The sequence below is a fragment of the Apostichopus japonicus genome, chromosome 6 (genome assembly GCF_037975245.1).
Source record: "Apostichopus japonicus isolate 1M-3 chromosome 6, ASM3797524v1, whole genome shotgun sequence".
Lineage (NCBI taxonomy): Eukaryota > Metazoa > Echinodermata > Holothuroidea > Aspidochirotida > Stichopodidae > Apostichopus > Apostichopus japonicus.
This window is the reverse complement of record NC_092566.1, coordinates 6,022,676-6,045,547: the sequence shown is the minus strand read 5'-3', so window position 1 is coordinate 6,045,547 and position 22,872 is coordinate 6,022,676. Positions and strand designations below refer to the sequence as shown.

Genomic DNA, 22,872 nt, shown 5'->3' with positions numbered 1-22,872 from the left:
TCACCATTGTTCAGTAAACGTAAAAAATGTCACCCTTTCGTTTTACCGCATATGCAACTTGCAGAACGAAATATGTGAATTCATGTTTTCTGAACGTCTCGCCGATTAATGTAAGCGTGAAAAGTTCGTCTCAAATAATTAATTTAAGAACCATGGTGCCATCTGGAATACGGAGTTAACTTAAAAATTAAAAATGTTATCTTAAAATAGTAATAGCAAGATAAATCTCTAATTTGAATCCCCGAGTTTCAGGATTTTCATCACGGTGCTGGGAACGCTTTTAGCTCTGCTATTTAGTGTTATTACGCGTTGATTAACTATCCAAGTAAAACAGGAGATCTAGCAGTTACTATGCACATTCGTTTGGCGATATGTTATACTTATAGTGTTATAGTGTGTATTCCACGCGCCGATCCGTTACACTGTCACTAGTATGCTATACCATGAGAACATGAACAAGACATAGCGCTATTTTAGTCTCACCACACACTAGGGTTCTGAGATGCTTTGAAGCGAAATAATTATTTTAATAATTAGACTTACATTCACCAAAATATCACCATGCTAAGAAACCTTGCCTTCACAGTCGCTCGAAAGGTGTCGAAGAGAAGAGATACAGCGGTCTTACTACGCCATGCGCCGGTTGTATCAGCTGATTTTAATAACGCTAGGCTACATACATCACCCATAGCGAGGCAGCATAGTAGTTCAGCAGAAAGTAAGTAAATTACTTCTTACTAGGCCTAGCCTACTGTAGGCATAACCTACGCATTTCTTCCTTCCCAACTTTTGTCTATTCCTGCATGCATCCTACGGGCTAGGCTTAGTTTCACTATGTGAAGGCTGAGTACTAGGCCTAACTTGTCGCAATAAAGAATGTTAGATGTTAGTTTCCATCCCAGTTGATTAGTTTCCTCTCCAAGAATGAGCATTTATGCCAAGGCAGAATCACACTGCTTTTGAAATGGAAAGTATCTTTGTTAGACTACCTTTGTTGTTGCAAATTATGTTCCATAGTTTCATCAAAACTACAACTAAAATATCTTGAACCTTTTTTGGTAGGCTAAGCTACTGTCAATATAAGGTTGCTTTGGTCTGCTAGTCTTTTGTTAATGGATTCTAAGGCTTAATCTCATTGAGATCGGCCAGCCTCTATATTTCGATAGTTAATCCAATAATGTCTCATAATGTTATAATTAAAATCTATAAGTATTAAAGTAATTTCATTATTTGAGAAACTCTAGTTTTTGGAATTGAGTCCTCTTGGCCCTAGATTCTGGGACTCTGTGTAGAGTTCAGAATCAGACTACTTCGTTATTCAGTACAATAAGATATAAAGAAAATTTTAAGTATACATGGTCTGCCTATTAAGTCTTAAACAATTGTCACAGATTTGTGATGTAATACACCTTCCTTTTTGGCATATTAATTCACAATCAATTTTATTGTTAAGTCAAGTCATTTCATTTATCCAAAGTCTATAGTTACAAACTATGTATACATACAACAATGTTACCCACACAAGAATACTGAAAGATCCACAAATTAGCTGTAGACACCTAAGTATGAGTTACACAAAATGAATAATCAAGTAGCATGGTGGGTTCAATTATGCCACAGTTTTATTCATTGTGTAATCAATTTCTCAACTTTTTCATATTTTGACAAACCTATGAAGAAACTGGGGGTTATTTCTGTAGCGTTTAATTTGTCTATATATAGCAATACCTTTTAAAGATCGTCATTCATGATGTAAAAATCTTGTTTATATATGAACATTTTACATTGTCCTCTACATGCAAGAGGTACATTTTTCTTTATTCATCCACCTTTGTGAGTACTTCTGTACCTGGTATATATGAGAGAGAAGGGCTCCAACATGTCAGAGAGCAATATTCTGGATGTACTGGATACGGTATGGCATTAACTGAATGAGTGTGAGTTAGCTTAAATGGTACTTGCTCATTACTGTTACATGGTTCTGAAATCGTTTCATCAAACTTCTATGATAGGGTCATACAATGAACATGGAAATGCTCACCAGAAAGATTGTGCCAACGTTTGACCCATGGTAATGGCCCATATTTGAAATGATAGGAGTGGCTAACACATATATCTGAATATCATCTTGTTGGTCATATAGTTCTGGAAAATTAATGTTAATATGTGATTTTATAGACAGATGTAGACATTCTATTGTCAACATTTCATGAGCAGCAGGTTTTGCTAACAAGCACAATTTGCGTAAGAGTAAGTGGACCTGACAGAAACTACAAGTAGTTTCTGTTACTTGTCTTTCAGCCTTTGAAGAAGATCCTGCCTGCTAGGATAGAAACGTCAGGCCCACTAATTTTTACACATTCTCTTACACAGGCTCTTTAGTGGATAAGTACTTTGGCAACAGTTTTTTTTTTTCTAAGTATAATTTGTGTATGTTGAAGGTTTACTCAACTCCCTATCTATCCTCCATTATCTAACTAGTATATTTGATGAAAAGTTTGCATTGCAAATGTAATTTCAACTGCAATAAAATCCATCCAAACAATAAAACACTGCCCTTTAACAGCTTGACCAGCTTTGTAGATTCGTGCAGTAAATGAGAATAGCTAGTCACAGGGAATTTGTGTCTGCACACATGATGAAGTTTCATACTGAAGAATGGCATTGGCATCTTCTAGATGTGATTATTGCTGATTTCTTTTGTTATTGTTCAGATGATGACCCAAATTTCTTTGAGATGGTGGAGCTATTCTATGATAGAGGTGCCAGCCTGGTGGAAGATTATTTGGTAGAGACGCTTAAAGGGCAAGAAACGGACACAGAAAAGAGATATAGGGTAAGAGAAGAACTCTACATGATAATTTGCTTTCTTTTGTAATGATGTATGGACTGTATATTCAAAGTAATAAAAAGTTAATGAATTTACGTTTCATACATATTGGAACTTCTGTACTGTGCTACAGCTGGTACACTGGACATATATCAGCAGAATTTTGTTATCCAGTACTAGCCAGTTCAAACCGAATTCTCAATGTTTTGTGTATTTCACATGAAAGTAACACAGTATTTGCTATCACACTGCCAAATCATTAACTAGATTATTTTTTGGTTATGATCCCGAAGGCTCGGTAACCTTTGCAATCGTGCTGGTGTGTGTGTGATGACTAGCTTATAAATACGATATCTCAAGTTATGAATCATGGATACTTTCATACTTGACATGTAGATGCCCCATTACTTCTCATACTTTTTGTGTGGATGCCATATATTGAATAAAATAACTGAATTGTTTTTGGTGGAGGTCAAAGGTCATCTGGGTCACCAGCAATCAAACTGAAAACCTTTTTAACATGATATCTCATGGTTGAAATCATGGATACTTCCCATACATGGTATATGGATTTGCCACATTGAGTGCAAGACCCTATTGTTTTTAGTGGATGTGTGTATTGCCATGTACAGTACACTGAACCGTGTTTACCATGCCCTAGTATAATTATATACATCATAATGGTGGTTCAAGTCATTTACATTATAAGAGCTACAGTATTTTTGGTGAACTCACACAAGGCTAGTGATAATGAAGTCATCGAAACCTCAATACATTTTGCATTCTGGTTATACTTAGTCACTACTGTAAATAGGCTTTGTCAACATGATAACTGATTCCTGGTACCTTCCTTTATGTGTTGCCGCATTTGTCAATAGACAATCCTCTTCATTTTGCAGTGTGCACAAGTTTATGAATATTAACATACATGGCTAAACCACACTATAAATATGGTTCTAAGGCATTGACACCACTAAACAATTGTGTTTTCTGGTTTGACATATTTGACAAATATTTTAAATCTAGGATAAAGTTGGAACTAACAGTAAGTCTGCAAATTGGTTTATCTTGCGACATGACAATCCTTATCTAGAGCTATCATGTAAGTACTGTGTAATAGGATGTTTGCTGATTTTGACATTGACCTTGGTAGAGTCATTGCAGTCATGTTATAACTCCAGGCTAGCGGTGTCATCAATACATCACACTGTCATGTAATACTGCCAAACAACTTGACTGTTTACACAGTACTGTACACGTAAAACAAATGTAAGCTAGGTACAAGAGCAGGCAGACAGTATGAGAGATGGCCATCTGGTTAGGCCTCTACAGTATATTGTATCATACTGTACCTCTTGTATAGGAATACTGTATGTGATGGTGTGTAAGTGATACTACATATGTGGTGTTTAAGTACAGGTACTGTGTGTGACTCCCATGCTTGTAATATAATTTATAACTAAACCTACAACTACAATGAGTTTCATACCTGGTGTGGATCCTCCTTGGTGTGTTAAAATAAACCTTTTGACATAGGTGCAGGTCAAAGGTCAGCAGAGGTACAATAAGCAGAGGTGAATCCCGTAACTCACAAAGTGAGGATTGGATGAAGTCATATACTTATAGAGTTTTCTCTATCTAGAACAAGCTTGGAGTCACTGGGGATGGAGCGATATGTCGGCTGTCTCTTGTTTAATACAATTTGAACATAAACTGGTGCGGTTGACATTCTCCCTGTATTATACAAAGGGCAAGTTTCATTGCCATGAAAATGTGCAGGTCATTGTAGAGATCAGCATATAGATTTGCTCTAGGCTATACAGTACAGTGTGCAGATGTGAAACTATGTGAACATTGTGCTAAAACTTTCTCGGGCGAGAAATCTTTTTTAGTGTAGTTGTTTCTTAGTTGTTTTTTATGATTTTAATGCAGGTATATTGAGGTACATTTGGTGGGATACTGTATTACTTAGCCCGTAGTGTTACCCTGATCTTGAGGTTTTTACTGCTCTGCACTAAGGTATATAATTAATCAATTTAAGCCTATACCTGTACTCAGGTCCAGTGCTCAGCAGCACAAAGGATTTTTAAAAGTATGCCATAGTATATCTAGCCAAGGGGATAGCTCAACTCCCAGGTAAGAGTTTTGGCGATGCAAAACGCTCATTTTATTTTAAATTGTCAAGTTTAGCATGTTTTTCGGACCTTAGCACCCCACAGAGATGTCACCCCAGTGTTCCAAAGTGAAAATGTCTGGTCATGCCACTGTTTTAATGCAGCGCTTAGTATTAGCCAAAATTAAGTCACTACCATTCTGTGGCCAGCTGTAATCAATACTTATACTACAATATAAAAGAAATATATTGTAACACTTTCCTCTGTGAGAAGAGCCGGCCAGCTGATTCAGGGTTCTTGGCCTAAGATGTAGTACTGTAATTGGCCAGAGAATGAAGATGAACACAAAATAAATCCAGAGGGATATTTGTAACAGCAATATATTGAAAAGAAAACTTCTTACAGTCAGGTTGAGTGTGTTGTACTGGATGTGTTGTACAATCTTGAGGCTAGGTGGCATGAAGCCTACCACCAAGAATGTTTCTTCCAACAGTAACCAGAGTAGACTGGTCTGTCCCTCCCAGGTAATGAATTTTATATAAATCCCTTAACAATACTTGGAAATACCACATGTATACAAATGATGAACTTCACCCGACAACTTAGCTTTTAAGACATAATTCACAAATACTACAGTGCATTCCTACCATCCCCAAGCACTTGTACTCCTTTACAGAGATGAATGTGATCACATGAGTATCCCTAGAAAATATCACATGTGTTACATCACAATCCCAGGATAAGCCTGATACCACATGCCGATCCATAGAAGCAGCCAGAAAAGCCATAACCTGCCAACAATTACAACTGGTTTACTTAATGCCAGGAGAGATAACCCCTATATAATTCCAAGGAGATTTAAACTACAACAATGGTTCCACACCCTCCACACAGAACTCCCATTGCTCCACAACTTTACAGTAACAGTGTTACAATATATATGAAAATATCACACAGATATATCACACAATATCACACAAAATATATGAAAATATCACAAGTGGTAAGTGGCGTAACCGAACAATACACATGTGACCGGATTAATTTAGAGATTGAACATAGTAATTTACATATGTTGTTGGAATGACGACACATTAAGGTAGTTACATTGTAAGTACAAGTTGTTCAGACCTATGAGGAACTGAGAAAGTTCCCAATGAAATGCCAGTTTCGTTTCATGTCACACATATACAGTATTAACAGACCTTTCTGTGACCTCTGGCACTGCATGAATGCTGTGATGTAAGCTGAACTACCATGTTTTTGCAAAAGGAACTCCAAGTATACACTAAATGTAATACAAGCTATCCAAGTTTTTCTACAGAAGTAGCTAGTGACTGAGACTAATGGACTGATACACATCATTAGTCATAGGATGTATAAATGTCTATAAACACCTGCCACAATGCAAGTTGTATGGTGTAGGGCAGAATCATTAGTACTGTTAACATATACAGCAGACAGATACTTAGCAAGTACTGTATGGGATAATATACTATAACAAAATACTACACAACTGGTGTACATAGTAAGCTAAGCTAAGCGCATAGACACATTGAACATAGTACAGTAAGTGTCTCTCTAGGAAAGCGACTGGTTTCCTGATTGACTAGGGAACAATTAATTTATTTCTTCACCACTCAGTGTCACACCTTTAATTGTACAAATTACTCGATCGTGTGATTAACCAGCTCTGCAATTATCTGACAAACTCCTTGAGCACTACAATTGAAATTTAGTAAAATCCCTGTAATAACATTGTCATGTTTAAAATTGTCCCCGAATCTGAACCAAAACAGTGGAACCTGTCTGAAATTTCTTTGCATTAAAATACTCTCCTGAGGTGTTATTGGTGGGTATTCTGGTTTTTACTGATAGTCTGTGTCAATGCTGGTGATAGTGACCAGCAAGCTTTAGTGGGAGATGTCAGTATTATTTTATGACACAACACTACGACAGTTCTCTGTGTGTACAGTTACTCACAGTTATTTACAGAGCAAACTTAACATACACCAAGGCTAGAGAGATCTCTATTCCCATACCTGCATGTACTTTTACTATAGGAGAAAATTAAATCCTACTAGGGATAAAGGTCATTCGTGATGCTTGAATGAAGACCTAAGCTATCTGATAATAATCTAAATCAAGGCTCTTCGAGGATCTAGTGCTCAGCTGTTCTATTTATAAGTAACTAGTGCATAAATTGAATTGACTTGATCACTCTTGTACATAGGATAATGTACTGATGATTGCTGAATAATAGTGATCCCAAACTTGCTTAAATGAGGTAAATATGCTGAAAATCACCAGCACTGGAACGTTTGGAATTACTATTCGTAATTATGTATTATGTAATCAGATGAAACAGTAACGTGGTATAACAGTTTGACAGATCTCCAACTTTTCACAGTTTTCTGTAGTTAAGTTCATTGCCAGGGTGATATTTCAAGCACCAGTAGTTATGACCTTTCCACAATAATTTTATGCTGGCCACACGTTCAACTCAAGAAAACTGAGAAAATGGTGCAACATTACTCGACTTTTATGACATTAATTTGCAAAGTTTTCAAGATTCAAGTTAATGACTGCTGCCGGTTAATGACTGCTGCCCGTTAATGATGCACTGCTGGTTAGTGACCGCTGCCGGTTAATGAGAGCAGCCCGTTAATGACCGCTGCCTGTTAATAACTGCTGCCCGTTAATAACCGCTGCCCGGTTAGGTTACATGCAGTGTTATTTCTCAGTGATAGGTTACACCTGGTGAAGCTGGCCAGTTGTAGGTATAACCGCAATGTACTCTTGCATCGCCAAAAAGGAGTCGGTATAGCACCAGCAAGGTACCAGTCAGATTGACCGAGCTGCAGCAAACATGGCATTTAAAGTGGTTGAATCATGATAAACTGTCTGGTGGATGATGTGGTCTGGTATCTGAGGGCCATTTTGGGCCACTTTGAAAATGCACTTAAAACATTTATCATTTCACATGCATGACTGGACTACAGTTACCATACTCATTTTTAATTTTCCAAAATGTGCAGGTCAAAGGTATCCTGACTCTCTTGAAGCCCTGTAATCATGTGCTCAGTATCAACTTCCCATTGAAGAGAGATGATGGCTCCTTTGTTATGATTGAGGCGCACAGAGCACAACACAGCCAGCATCGAACTCCCTGCAAAGGAGGTACCTCTATAATCATATCTCTGTACCATCATGAGTAATACCACGAACTTACAATTGCATGTTTGTGTGTGTTAGGGCCAGATTGGTGAGTGTGTGAGGTGAAAATAGTCGTAAATCACATCAATATGACTGGACCACAGAGCCATATACATATATATGTACGAGAGCAGTTGGTTGAGTTCCATAAAAATTTTTAACTTGGTACCAGAGTGTGAGTAGTGAATCTTTGAACTCATTTAAATAGAGCTAAATGTTACAGAAATCATGGATTCTAATTGATAACTTGATTCCACAACATAAATGGAATTTGTGTTTACGAATTTCTATTTCTTGCTTCCTGTTAAAGGTATACGTTACAGTTTAGATGTCACCGTGGATGAGGTCAAGGCCCTGGCGTCGCTCATGACCTACAAATGTGCTGTTGTAGATGTACCATTTGGTGGCGCCAAAGGTGGTATCAAGATAGATCCCAGGCAGCACTCTCCCAGGGAACTAGAGAAAGTTACCAGGAGGTTCTGTGTTGAGCTGGCTAAGAAAGGTTTCATCGGTGAGAAACATCATGCTACTCATACCTATATCAGGCATAAAAGATTTAAGTGTGTCCCTTTTGGGGGAATTAAATTATTTTAAAATGGTAGTTTGTGGTTATATTTCAGTGTCAATGAATTTATTATATTATATTTGAGAGCAGTTAGGTGATATAGGTCTCTATTATGACATGCATACACGTGTGTTACATTATTAGCATGTGAGTGCAATCACTCCAAACTGCAGTTTTATGTAGTCAACTTTTCTTCAACCACTTTTGTGGAGGCAGTTTTAACAGGGCAAGATAAATATGAAAAGACCTACACCATATAAGCCAAATATTTCTAGTTGGTCATTTAACAATAAGACTGTTTCAGTTTTCAGTGAAATTTATAGATCTCATTCGGTCATAGTGTGAACATACTCCGGCTTTTTTGGTTAAATTTATACATGTACGATAAGTATATCTCTGTTTATAAATACAAGAATGCTTCCCTTTTAGAGGTCCATAGAGGTCTAGGTCTGGAAGCTTTGTCAACAATTATTTCCATCATAAGAGTTTGAAGTTGATGTTTGGTTCCCCTTGGTTAGTAAGAAAATGTTATTTTTTTAAGTGGTAACAGATCGCTGGAAGTCAACACATGAGAGAATCTGTTAAGCACCACATGTCCTTCCATAAAGCTAAGCTGGACCCTAAGTTTGACCAGTATCCAACTGTTCTTTGCCTAATTACAAGAACCGTATTGTTTGGATAAGGGTCAAGTTCAAGGTTAGGTCAACCAGGTGAAACTGTGAAAACCTTGAAAATAATATTTGGTCATAAGACAGTATTGATAGTATTAAAAACGTAGCTTGGATAGCTTGTTTGTAGACCCCCCTTCCCCTCCCTATTGTTGGTACAAGAACCTTCATGTCCAAGTCAAACACTGTCTCAAAAGTCTCAACAATAATCAACTTGTTTGAAAATCTACCTAGTGTAAATTTTGGCAGTTGTCATCAAATTGACCAGGAAATCATTCAAACTGTTTTCTTTTGTCTATTACTATTGAGGGGGGTGGGGTGGGGGTCTCAATCCATTCATGCAGAGCTATTCTGCTGGATGTGCATGATGTAAACTTGTGATTTCATTAATATCTGGCATGACTACTTGTTTCTGTACCAACTGAGTTTCTCTGTGTATCCAGGGCCCGGTGTCGATGTCCCGGCCCCCGACATGGGGACAGGAGAACGTGAAATGAGTTGGATTGCTGACACATTTGCCAACACTATTGGTTATCAGGATATAAATGCACAAGCTTGTGTGACAGGCAAACCAATCTCTCAGGTACACCCAAAAAATTTGGTTTGGTTTAGTACACTCTTTGGGAATCTTGTGTTATCATCTTTTAACCACACAGGGATGTTTTTATGCCCAATGGATCAATTGGGAACCCCCGTATTGGGGTGCATGGATCAATGAGGAACCCCTGTATGGGGGTGCATATCTTTGTTCCATACATTCAAAGTTAAAGTGCACCAATTTTTCACTTAACCAACATGATGAGCACAGGTGAGATGATTATAACACAAGGATTTCAGAGAGTGGACTATGCCCCAGAGTTTTGTTCGCTTCATGAGCACCGCTTATTAATCTATGGGCACTGCACACTTTATGGCAAGAAGAAGGCTCAGTTAAAAAGATCTGAGACTAATGATGTAGAACTGTTTCATCTTCTTCATTAACATGCAGGCTTTTTAGTTCTGTGGTTACAAAAAGTGAAAAACTTGAAAACTTGTGCCCGGAACAGATTGATCAGCGGTTCTGATGTAAGTGGTTGTCATACTTTTCGGGCTTTAATTCTTGAAAGTGACACAAAACGGGACAGTTGAAATACTTCTTGCCGAGTAGGATTAGAGAGAGAAGATTACTTCTTTTTTTAATAGCATGGCCAGCAGGTTGAAGCCAAAATGGTAAAATGGATTATGAATTATGATACTGTTAATGTTTTCATTAATAGTACTCAAAGTCTACTGCTCCGAAGAAATCGATTCAAAATTAAACCTTCTAAATTACAGCTTGAAATTCAACGATTTCAAATCATCATCCATATGCTTGAGATCTTGCTGCCTCAGCTTTTCCTGAACTATTTTTTGTATGTTTTACTTCTCTCGTCCAATTCTACGTAAGAAGCCGAGAAGAAGATTTCCACAGTCCCTGTGGGTGTCATTGTCAAGTCATGGCTGTATTTAATTGTCTTTCTCACAATCTCAACCAGTAATTCAATATCATTTCAGGACCAGGCATCGACGTTCCCGCTCCCGACATGGGCTCAGGGGAGAGGGAAATGAGTTGGATCGCGGATACATATCAAATGACAATTGGCCACAAAGATATGAACGCGTTAGGTTGTGTAACAGGCAAACCAATTTCAATGGTAAACTCTGTGCTTGTGGATTAAGCTGAGAAAACTTCCTCTTTTCTGCTTCACTGGTGGTCTATAGTATTTATTTTTTCTTGTTCTCTCTTCTCGTCTTCTATTCGTCCGTAGTTTCTCAGTGTTCGTCTCTCTGCATGCCTAGCGCTCAATACCACTTTCCATTTCAGCAGCATTTCATGACTAAATGGCTAAAATATCATGATAATTTATATCTCTTTCTCACATCAGTAGTACATGCACATACTTTCCTAATACTCAGAATGCTCTTAAGTTAAAGCAAAAAACTGCCAAATTAATACTAACTATAACACTCAGGAGCAATTGTCGCAGAAAATGTAAAATAAATCAGAGAGTTTGGACAGTTTCTGGTGTGCACAAACACAGAATGAAAAGCAAAGAAAAAAATGTTTGTCCTGTACTCTTGCATATTAAACTTTTGCTGATTAACCAGGATATTTATATCATGTAGCCGTGCTAGGCTTTTAACGTTCATTGAGTTCTAAATCATATCCATATTATAGTTCATTATTGCTAACCATCTCTTATCAAATTGATCATACATGGAACTGTAGTGTTAAATTGTTAATATTTACATGTTTCATGTGTGAAGTCTTTGTTGACTATAAATACACAGTGAATAACTTGTATCTTGATACAATAGAAAGCTGACCATGTTTAATATCACAAAGCTAATCCATAACTAGTAATATAGTTTGTAAGCTTGACTAATTAGACCTTTGCAGATGCATAAATAAATATACATTAATCTTAAACAGAGATTCAACTCTATGCTACCTTGTAGATGTGATATATGTGTAAGAGGTTTCTGTCCAGTTTGTTATCTTGTCAGCTACAGATGTTTGTTGTTTCCTTGGTAACAATAAAAAAAAAAACATGTCTTTCTAGAGCAAGAGAATATAGTGTTGCCACTGTGTATCTTCTTAGTGTGGTGGTGGATAGCTTCTATTGTTCTACAACTTTAAGGTATTGTTGTCCCTTTCAAGTATATTCATTGTTTTGCATTTCTCTATTATTCTTGCTCTTTCCGTCTCTTCTGATGATGTATCGGCAGATGAAGGGGGTCTTTGAACATTGCATGGTCAAAGGTCATCTGCGGCCACTGTGTGTTAGTAAGATGAAAATTTGGCACTTTCTGTTGGTATTTACAGATTGGGTAGCACCTGGTGTTTAATGCATGATCATTTTACTTTGATAGATCAGTTAAGTGTAAGATAGAAAAGATATGAAAACACAGAAGCAATAGATGAGATACAATATTAACGATATTGTAGGAAAGTGATTAATTATACACAATGGTGCTCTGTGGATCATTGACTAGTTGTTGGACATATTACTAACTTCACCTAATTGAAAGTTGGATATTAATTTGGTAATATTAGAATTAAACAAGAAACCACTAGCTGCATTATGAAAAAAATATATTTTGATAAGGGAAATGAAATGGAGAGGGGGAAGGGAGAGATGATGAAGGGAGGGAGGGATCAGAAAAGATCAGCAATAAGGGAAGAATGAAGTATACAAGAGACACAGCTAGTTAGAAGCATTCAACAAGCTCTTGTTCATTTAGTAATTGCTTCACATCAATACATTTCACACATAGTTGTTTGTTCATAAGTAGATCATCTTCTTTCACTATGCTCTTTAAACTAACCTGTGGTTTAGTACTTTAGTCACCAGTGAGCAGGAACAAGCAAGCACAGATTTATCAGTCATTTTCCAATTATAATACAGTTTACAGTGATGAGTTAAAAATCTGCCCCCCCCCCCTCCCCTGCCCTAGCATAATGAAAAATTGGGAAAGAAATGTGAGCAATCTATTATTGAACACCATATGCTTAACATTTAAAACCTTTAAAACCTAGTCAATACAATTCCTTGGTTAATGACTGTTTTTAGAATACCATATTCTTTTATTGTGCTGTTATTATAGTGTTCATTATATGGTGCACTGTCTTTGCATGTTTCATGGTTCCTTTTAATGATTCTATGTTTCATATATACCGAGAATGGTTCTAGAGCTTGTGATGCTTGGTTCCACCCAACTATCACACTCTCGCTTGGAAATAATCCATGATAGGAAATGTTCTTGTTTGTAAGGATGTATGCGTGGGAAGTGAGCTCCTTTGTTCTTGGAAATACACGTTCTAGGATGTATCTGTGCAAATTAAGCCTAATGGTGCTTAGTTTCACTGTTAGGCATAATTGTAAGGATACTGTATATCCTTCGCAAGAACATTTCCCGTGGATATTTCATAGCGTGGGTGTGGATAATTTCAGAGTTGGTTTCTGTTTAAATTTGAATTTTCATATATTGTGAATAGTTCTGGAACAAGTAATGGTTTTCTTTATGTTTCAGTTGTCTCATTAAAAATTCTGATTTAGTTATGACTTACCTATTGAAGTAGAAACAAAGTGGTGATTACTGATTTATTGAAGATTAGTTTGTTCATCACAATGGACTGGGGGGGGGGGTTGAGGGGGGGATACAAGCAGATTAAAGGAGAGAATTGCATGAAATAGTGAAATGACCCAATCTCAGTTAGAACTACATCTGCTGGTGACGAGAAAACCGAGAAGAAAATGAAATTCCTCTAAGTCTTCCACGATGACTAAAGTCTGTTATGTCTTTGTCATATATCATTAGTCCTTTCACAACAGATGACTAATGACTTTCACTGGTATTGTCTTTTATTGTCTTTCTAATGTTTAAATCTTCTAATATTAATTAACAAAACTAAACAGTAATAAAGGTCCAACAAACTTCTGCATGTTTAAAAAAGAAACATACTAATCTCATTTCTTTATAGATTAAACTTTATCTTTAGAAAAAATATTGCTGATCTCAATAGAGATATACCCATAAATTCATATTAGACAAGGGATGGTGAAGGAGGGGGGGGGGGGGGCTGGCAGGTTAAGGTTATTATTCATAAGGTCTTGTCAGTAAATAAGTCTCTTCAAGAACTAAATGCAATTGATTCATTCAACCATAGAAACTTACTTGCTAAAGGCATGACACCATAAATTTTGCTTTAATTTCACTAACACCGTAGCCAAAGTCTCATTCTGTGACAAACAGGTGTTACTCAAAAATTTGCTGAGAAAATTTCATTAAATGAGATTGTAATGTTGGTGGAAAATGGTTAAAGTACAAGTTGATGCTTGTCATGTAAAGTGCTTATAAATTCTAATATAAAAAAGAAATGAAAATAGTAGTACGTTGTGTAATATAGTTGTTGTTCATTGCAGAACAAATTTGAAGTTTTTAATCATTTTGATATGAATACCCTTTTACCGGCTTCATTCTCTATAAATGACAAGGTGTAATTCTGTGATAAAGTACGAAACCGTGTTGTTGTTGGTGTTGAAATACTGTACCTTGTTTATAGATAATTAATGAAGGTGGATATATCATTTTTGACTCCCATGACTTTAAGTGATGTCTGTTTGTTTGCATTTAGGGAGGTATTCATGGACGTACTTCAGCTACAGGCCGCGGAATACTTCACGGAATCGAAAACTTTGTCATGGAGGCATCTTACATGAGCGCAGTTGGCCTGACTCCAGGATTTGGTGACAAGACTTGCATCATAATGGTAAGAATTAAGTACATTTCAACTTTTTGGGAGAGATGGGACCGTATAACTTATAAGAATGAACTAACCAGGGTTCTGTTTATTATTCTGATTGTAAAATATGTTACAAACAGATAAAAATGGAACATAAACACATAATTCCAAACACTTAGGCGGTGATATGGTACTGGATATGCCTGCATACACAGAAAAGATACCAGCTTTTAGTGATTATTTCTAAAATGGTGGCATGTTGTTCGTTACCCCAGGATGTGTAGAATGGTGGCATATTATACATAATCCCAGGATCTGTAAATGGTGGCATGTTATTCATAATCCCAGGATCTGTAAAAATGGTGGCATGTTATACATAATCTCAGTATCTGTAAAAATGGTGGCATGTTATTCAGAATCCCAGTATCTGTGAAATGGTGGCATGATATACATAATCCCAGAATCTGTAAAATGGTGGCATGTTTAACATAATCCCAGGATGTGTAGAAAGGTGGCATGTTATACATAATCCCAGTATCTGTGAAATGGTGGCATGTTATACATAATCCCAGAATCTGTAAAATGGTGGCATGTTTAACATAATCCCAGGATGTGTAGAAAGGTGGCATGTTATACATAATCCCAGTATCTGTGAAATGGTGGCATGTTATACATAATCCCAGAATCTGTAAAATGGTGGCATGTTTAACATAATCCCAGGATGTGTAGAAAGGTGGCATGTTATACATAATCTCAGTATCTGTAAAATGGTGGCACGTTATACAAAATTCCAGGATGTGTAAAAGGTGGCATGTTATACATAGTCAGCAGTTATTTTTACGACGCTTAAGCGACCACAAATGTGGGATAAAACCCGGAAGGGCTTATGGATTACAACTTACACATTGGGTGGCTTCCAATTCAACATTTTAACTCAAATTTGGAAACTTTTCAATTTATAAAGTTATATAAGATGGGAAAACGGTAGATTGCTGTTGGATGAAAAACCCACCTTGCTGTGACCCGGCCGGGTATAGAGCCCAGAACCTCCCGATTGCTAAATCCTCATTGCTTCAAATGCCACCGCCTTTATCCACTTGGCCACAGCACTGCAATAACGATGCTATATTTGTAACTTTGTAAGTCTATTTGGAAGAAGGTCCTGCTGGGAATGACAAGACAAGCCAACCTTCAAACACTTAGTCGAATGTCAGTATAACAGACTCTCTGTCGTCTTTCAACAGGGTTTTGGTAATGTTGGTCTTCACTCTATGAGATACCTGCACCGATATGGATGTAGATGTGTTGGAGTCATGGAGATAGATGGCAGTATTTACAATCCTAACGGCATCGATCCCAAGGAATTGGAGAACTACAAGATTGTAAGTAGCTCATTGAACTAAACGTTCAAATTATTCACTTTATCTCCTACTGTAGCATATGGAATTAGACCATTTCCTCAGAACCAATCCACTGTATGTTACTAATATTACACAATATTACAAAAGTTTAATACCTTGACCATGCCAGATTCTCTGTAGCAATATTAACTATACCAGGGAGCTGTATGTACATTTGAAGTACTAAGTGTGTCTTCACTGTAAAATCACCTCAACTTAAAAGTGCAGTTATATGATATTCAACAGGAATCCATAACATTGCTACAGTTTGTTTGTTTATCTTACATTAAATATGTTATTTTAATTAAGATAAAGCTTTCTAAACTAACTATTTTAAAACCTCCTTCACTGATTAGGAGAATGGCACCATCGTGGGATTTCCAGGGGCAAAGGAATACACCGATAATCTCATGTTTGAGGAATGCGATATCTTTGTACCATGTGCCGGAGAAAAGGTCATCAATGCTCAAAATGCTGATCTCATCAAAGCAAAGGTTTGAGTTTCCTATCTTTGCAATTTTATCATTGATCACCTGCACTTATTGTAATCTTCCGTTAACTAGTAGGATCTCTTGACCTTTGACATTGTGCTGATGAGTTAGGTTCTGTTTTCAATTTGTATTTGTCAGTGACTACTGATAGTAATAGCAGAGGTAGAAAAGATATTCCTGTATATCTTCTTGCGGTATGTAACTACTGAATATGTAAATACTGAATATGTAAATACTGAATATGTTATAATGTTATGTGAATAATTAGTTATGTTTTGTATGTTGTATATATGTATGTATGTATACATGTATGTATGTATTTTAGATCCTCCTGCAAGCAGGAACTCGCGAAGAAGCCTCATTGGCTTATCAAAGTACGCAAGCTGACCAAAGTTAGTCTCTTACATTCATATTTAACGTCCATGATTATGAATTGTCAAATGTCAACAACTCTGTAACTGGACGACATACATTAATCTTGGAGTGACTCGAACCGGGGACCTAATGATTGGAAGGCACCGGCGTTAACCACTGAGCTAACACTCCAGTAATGTTAATGTTATGTTAATGTTAATAATATGTTATGTTAATGTTAATAATATGTTCATTGTGTTGTGTTGATAATATTTAAAATGCTAATAATATGTTAGTTATGATATGTTAAAAATAAACCATGTAAAACTGAATGAATGATGCTTAGAGCTACATGGTTACAGATATTTTACTTTTACCTTAGATTATCGCTGAAGGTGCTAACGGACCAACAACTCCTGCTGCAGACAAGATTCTTCTGGAAAAGAAAGTCCTAGTCATACCTGTGAGTTGAAAAGACATATTATATTCCTAGATGAATACAACCAATGAAAAACTTATTTGTAAACATATGTTGCTATAGAATTAGAATCCTCATCAGATCTGAGGATGATGATGTATGTATTTGTATGTATATTATTTAGATCCTCCTGCAAGCAGGAACTCGCGAAGAAGCCATCAAAGCCGCAAGCTGACCGAAGTCAGTCTCTTAGATTCATATTTAACGTCCATGATTATGAACTGTCAATTGTCAACAACTCTGTAACTGGACGACATACATTAATCTTGGAGTGACTCGAACAGGGGACCTTATGATTGGAAGGCATGGTCGTTAACCACTGAGCTAACACTCCCTAGGAACCCTTTTCCATTATCTTTAACACAGCTGTATGATTACCAACTTTACTACAGCTGCCCGAGTATGGCTTCCAAATAAGATTAAAAATTGATCAAGTAATGAAGCTCTAGCAAGCCATCTTTATAAATAGAATGTCCATTGTAACTATCAGTACCATTCAATTCCAACATTGTCATTAAGATTTATTACCGCATTATTGTGCTCACATTCAAAACCATATGAAATGTGCAAATGTGTGATACTGCTTTCCTTCTCACTATTTGAAATGGAACATGAGTAGCCAGTCATATATATACTACTCTATTATGGGATTTTAGTAACAGGACAAAATCTTCTCTGTTTTGGTAGATGGGACAATTTGTGATGTATGTACAAAGGCTTAAACTTCAGTAAACCTTGTCTTCCATGTGTTACTGGGATCCCCCCCCCCTCCTCCGTGATCAAAGCCAGTGGAATTACAGTATCTCATCTTGTTTTTCTTAACCTCAGGATTTGTTCATCAATGCTGGAGGTGTGACAGTCTCCTATTTTGAATGGCTGAAGAACCTGAATCATGTCAGCTATGGACGGCTCACCTTCAAATACGAGAAGGAATCAAACTATCATCTCCTTGGTAGGTTGCAGAATATATTAATCCGACTAACATTGAAAAGGATCCCATAGTAATTATAATAATAATAATATGGCTCTGGGACTTGAAACTAGTGTTAGCAAGTTGTGCTTCTGCTGGAGCCTGCTACCTGTGTGTGTATTCTTGAAAACAGTGGACAGTAAAAAGTCAAAGAGTTTCTGCCCCACAACCATTAGATTCATGTTTCAAAAGTCCTCACCTAGAACTAGATTCCTGAGTCCTATTCATAATTGCTGCTCTGCAATGTTGTTGAGCAGTCTTCTCCCCTGGATTTGGTATTTCTGGTTTGTCAATTGTGAACTGTCTTACGTTGGTTTCGAAGAAACTTCCTTTACCATAGCTGCACTGCAGTGGTGATGAATGGGGTACCTTCACCTCCCTCAGTATTTGAGAAACTGGTCAGATGTTGAGGTACGCTCTCGTAAAGGGTGGCTCTCTGAGCAGGGATGGGTGCGCGAATTACTTCTTTTACCATAGCTACACTGCAGTGATGATGAATGGGGTACCTTCACCTCCCTCAGTATTTGAGAAAGTGGTCAGACCTTGTGGTACATTCTTGCTATCAACTTGGGATCTTAAAGGATGACACCATTAACAACCACTTCCAGTCCCATTTATTTTTTGTATAACACTTTCAATGTTTGAGAAATGACTCTGTAAACAGTTCAGGTTAATCAATTAAAGTGGCTGGACTGAGTCTAACACACTGACCAGTAGGTCAGTTCTTCAGGTGCAACACAAAGTTCAATGGGAGTTACAAGACTTTATGACCTCAAATAACATGTATCTTTTGCAAGGTCAACATTCTTGAAAGTCATCCAAGAATGCTCTATTGTTGATATGAAGTTAAAAGAACGTTTTGGTTCAGTCATTATAATTTCTGAAACAATGGATTAACATGATGAACATTAAGGCCTGTACTGAGGAGCTGACTTTACCATAAATTTAGCCTTTAGAGATTAAGCTTAATTATGTCTTGAAATCCAGAATAGTTTTATAAACATTACTGGCAACAACTTTTTCTTGTTTCTGTTATAACAATCAATATAAAAATCAAGACTAAAATTCTGCCTAAAGTCATCGTTTTAAGTGGCAATCCTGGCCGCACCCAAGCAGTAGTGGGTGCAACAATTACTCAACTGCCTCCTAATTCTCTGAAAACTCATCAAGAGAGAAGGCTTTGTAAATGCCTGTGTTTCATCCGATCACATGGATATTGTTATCAAATGAGCTACTGTTGGCTTCCTAACTCTTGGGATTCAAAATATCAACTAAACTAGATTAATATACTTGCTACTAAAACTTCAGTGGGCTGAGCAAAAGAAAAGAGCATAACAAGTAAAAAGTAAATAACAGCTAGCTGTGTTTGACTAGGGTAAAGGTAGAATTATTGCCTTAATTTACCATCAAAATATAAGGGAATATTTTGGTCACTTTAGTTCTTTCTTGCTTGTTTTGTTGTTGTTTCTGTTTTACCATTTCTGCTTTCATGAATATGCATTATTTCTCACAGAGAGCGTTCAGCAGAGTCTGGAGAGGAAGTTTGGACGTAACGGAGGTCCGATTCCCATCGTCCCATCAAAGGCTTTCAGTGAGCAGATTGCCGGTGCCAATGAGAAGGACATTGTAAACAGTGGTCTTTCATACACCATGGAGAGATCTGCTAGGGTATGTAATCCCCTTCATCATTGACACATAATACTGTATTACCAATGTTATTGATGTTGTTAAATTTGTGCACATATTCACTTTGTATACAAAATAACCAGGCCTTCTAGTTACACCTTTAATTATATGTATGTATAAATTTTAGATCCTCCTGTAAGCAGGAACTTGCGAAGAAGCCATCATTGGCTTATCAAAGCCGCAAGCTGACCGAAGTCAGTCTCTTAGATTCATATTTTAACGTCCATGATTATGAATTGTCAATTGTCAACAACTCTGTAACTGGACGACATACATTAATCTTGGAGTGACTCAAACTCGGGACCTTATGATTGAAAGGCACCGGCATTAACCACTGAGCTAACACTCCCTAATATTTGCCTTGGATTCTCATATGTCTTGTAAGTGAATAATAATTGTTTGTATTTACTGCACTCCTCGCTTACCTGTCTCCTCACAACCTTAGCACCTCGTTCTACCGTGCCTTGTCTTGGTTTCTCATAGGTCTTGTTAGTGAATAATAATGGTTTATATTTTAATTATAATATTCGAGATAAAGGCAGGCCTTTGGAAAGATATTTCGGAGAGCCTATTAACTCAAGTAATCATTTTTTATGTGATGTCATTTCATTAAAGATATTTCTCACTATAATATAATAATAATTAGTGTATTATTTATTGAATTTTCCCTATCTATAATTGACAGCAAATAATGAGGACTGCAATGAAGTACAACCTGGGACTTGATTTGAGAACTGCTGCATATGTGACATCTATTGAGAAGATCTTCAGGACCTATCACGATGCTGGCCTTACCTTCACATAGCTTTCATCTCAAACAACAGTTAAACAAGAACAAGAAATTTGCTTTATAGAAAGATTCAATTTAGATGCAATGTCAAAGGACACACATATGTAAAACTTTGAAATATTTGTTTTGAACAGTTAATTGTAGAAGAAATTAATGAAAAGAAACTTTGTCAGAATATTACAAAATTATAGCTCTCTTGGTATTCTTTTTTGTTGTAAACATAGACCCTTATTTTATTCTTATGGCTTTTCCTAGGTGTAAGTTGTTATAAGTTATGTCAGTGGTGAGCCTCTGTCGTTTAGGCTGGCATGTGATTGGATGTTTAAGTAACCTATTATGAACACCAGTCTTGTGCGCTGTATCGGTATTTACACTACTCTCTGTACAACGGTGTAGAGAAAACTTTATGGTAGCAATGAAAGTATGAATTTATGCATGAAGTTTTATTTTCAGTTGTCAGAAATGATTTGCAGTTCATTACTCCTTTTTTATCACTGTTAAGCTGACCTTCCAGTGGTCCCAATAATTCACAGTTTGCTATATATACATTTTGTTCTACTGGTCTTATTGACCGTGAGTAGACTTTATGCAACACTGTAGACACATTGTATGTTAGTTATATTAAGAGTTGGTGTGATTATTTATACCTTGGTGCTTAGTTCTCTCATTCATAGTGGTATTCCCTATTTTCATTTTTCTTAAGCAGACTGATACAATTTCAAACAGCTACATTTCTTCAGTTGGGCTATTCACTCCTTTTCATGGTTTTTAACGCAGTAAATTAAACGTCTGTTTGGTTACACTATTGTACCTTAGTACTCGGTTTCTCTTAATGCTAGTGTTACACATGCTACACAATGTTACACAATCTTAATGTTAGTGTAACACATGTTACACTTCATGTTGGATTTACCTGGGCTGAATACAAACAGCAAATCAAGAGTGACCACTGTTTGACCAAACATACACTCTCTTCATGTTGGATATGACAATATCTTGTCCAGGGGTTTATTTCACACGCTGCCCGTTAATTCATCCGTTAGAGCAATAAATGAATTGTCTTCTTCTAAGTCTGACATGTGACAGTACTATCACTGCACTAGAATGGTTTTGTTAACAGTTTGCGCCACAACAACGTGTCAATGTTTTTTAAAGTTCTAGTAAGCTGTGTCTTCATATTGCTCTTCAAAATGCAACATCCTCATGTTGTGAATTTATTCTGATCAAAGTTATGACACCTCCCCATGTTCATTAATTTATGCCTTATTGATTATTGTACTCCATGATCATCTCTCCATGTTGACTAATGTACTCAATGTCTGCCTCTCCATGTTGATTTATGTACCTCATTGCCATCTCTCCATGTTGACTAATGTACTCCATGTTGACTTATGTACTCCATGGCTGCCTCAGTGTTGGTTAACATCAATAAATCTTGAAGCTTTAATTAACTGTAACAAACCCTTGTGAATTTTAAAATTACAACATTTAAATATATATATATATATAAATATATATATATATATATATATATATTTACATTTCATTAGTGAACATATGCAAAGCCATTGGTTACCAAGGTATGTGACTTAATGTAACCTATCCACTCATGAAACAATAGTTAAGCTACGAGATTGACAAGGGTTTTATTTCTAAATTGTTCCATGTTGGAATCTTTCATATATTCTTGAAAAGCTTTAACAATCAATAGCATGATCTTTCATAAATTGGTTTGCTTACCGTGTCACAGTCACTCTATATGAGTAGTACAGATTTGGTTTATGTAAGGCACAATGATTTGTGCATGTTAGAATGTATTTTTGCTGCAGATACCCAAAGGAGCCTTATTGTAATGTTGAACCTTGAATCCATTGTGTTATGTTTCGTGTATTGGATCCATTGTTTCTTGTAAACCACATGAAGGCAGTCCTTAACAACTAAATGATTGTGTTTTCATCTATCATACCTAATGAATATCATTTCAATAGATTGCCACGTAGGGTGGCTCGGTGTGGATAACAAACTAATGGTGGTAGATTTGTTA

At 36.6% G+C, this 22,872-nt stretch overlaps 1 protein-coding gene across 2 annotated transcripts; it reads left to right on the top strand.

Moving 5' to 3' along the window:
* The first annotated feature begins 429 nt into the window (after positions 1-429).
* LOC139968797 (glutamate dehydrogenase, mitochondrial-like) lies at positions 430-22,851 on the top strand. Of its 2 annotated transcripts, none has more exons than XM_071973198.1 (12): positions 430-718; positions 2,715-2,836; positions 7,983-8,124; positions 8,471-8,671; positions 10,927-11,066; positions 14,552-14,686; positions 15,904-16,041; positions 16,416-16,553; positions 17,287-17,367; positions 18,211-18,334; positions 19,866-20,020; positions 20,724-22,851. In XM_071973198.1, the coding sequence occupies exons 1-12, from the start codon at positions 562-564 to the stop codon at positions 20,841-20,843; spliced, it is 1,653 nt and encodes a 550-aa protein (XP_071829299.1). In that variant the 5' UTR covers positions 430-561; the 3' UTR covers positions 20,844-22,851. The 2 variants fall into 2 exon arrangements, with proteins under 2 accessions (XP_071829299.1, XP_071829298.1); XM_071973197.1 differs by lacking the exon at positions 10,927-11,066 and adding an exon at positions 9,837-9,976.
* Positions 22,852-22,872: the final 21 nt, after the last annotated feature.

What these genes read in the sequence shown, in the direction of transcription:
- LOC139968797 (XM_071973198.1), top strand. Translation starts at nt 562, where the DNA reads ATGCTAAGAAACCTTGCCTTCACAGTCGCTCGAAAGGTGTCGAAGAGA. An exon ending in TCGAACTCCCTGCAAAGGAG is followed by an intron (nt 8,125 to 8,470) that starts GTACCTCTATAA and finishes TTCCTGTTAAAG; the next exon opens with GTATACGTTACAGTTTAGAT. An exon ending in GGCTAAGAAAGGTTTCATCG is followed by an intron (nt 8,672 to 10,926) that starts GTGAGAAACATC and finishes ATATCATTTCAG; the next exon opens with GACCAGGCATCGACGTTCCC.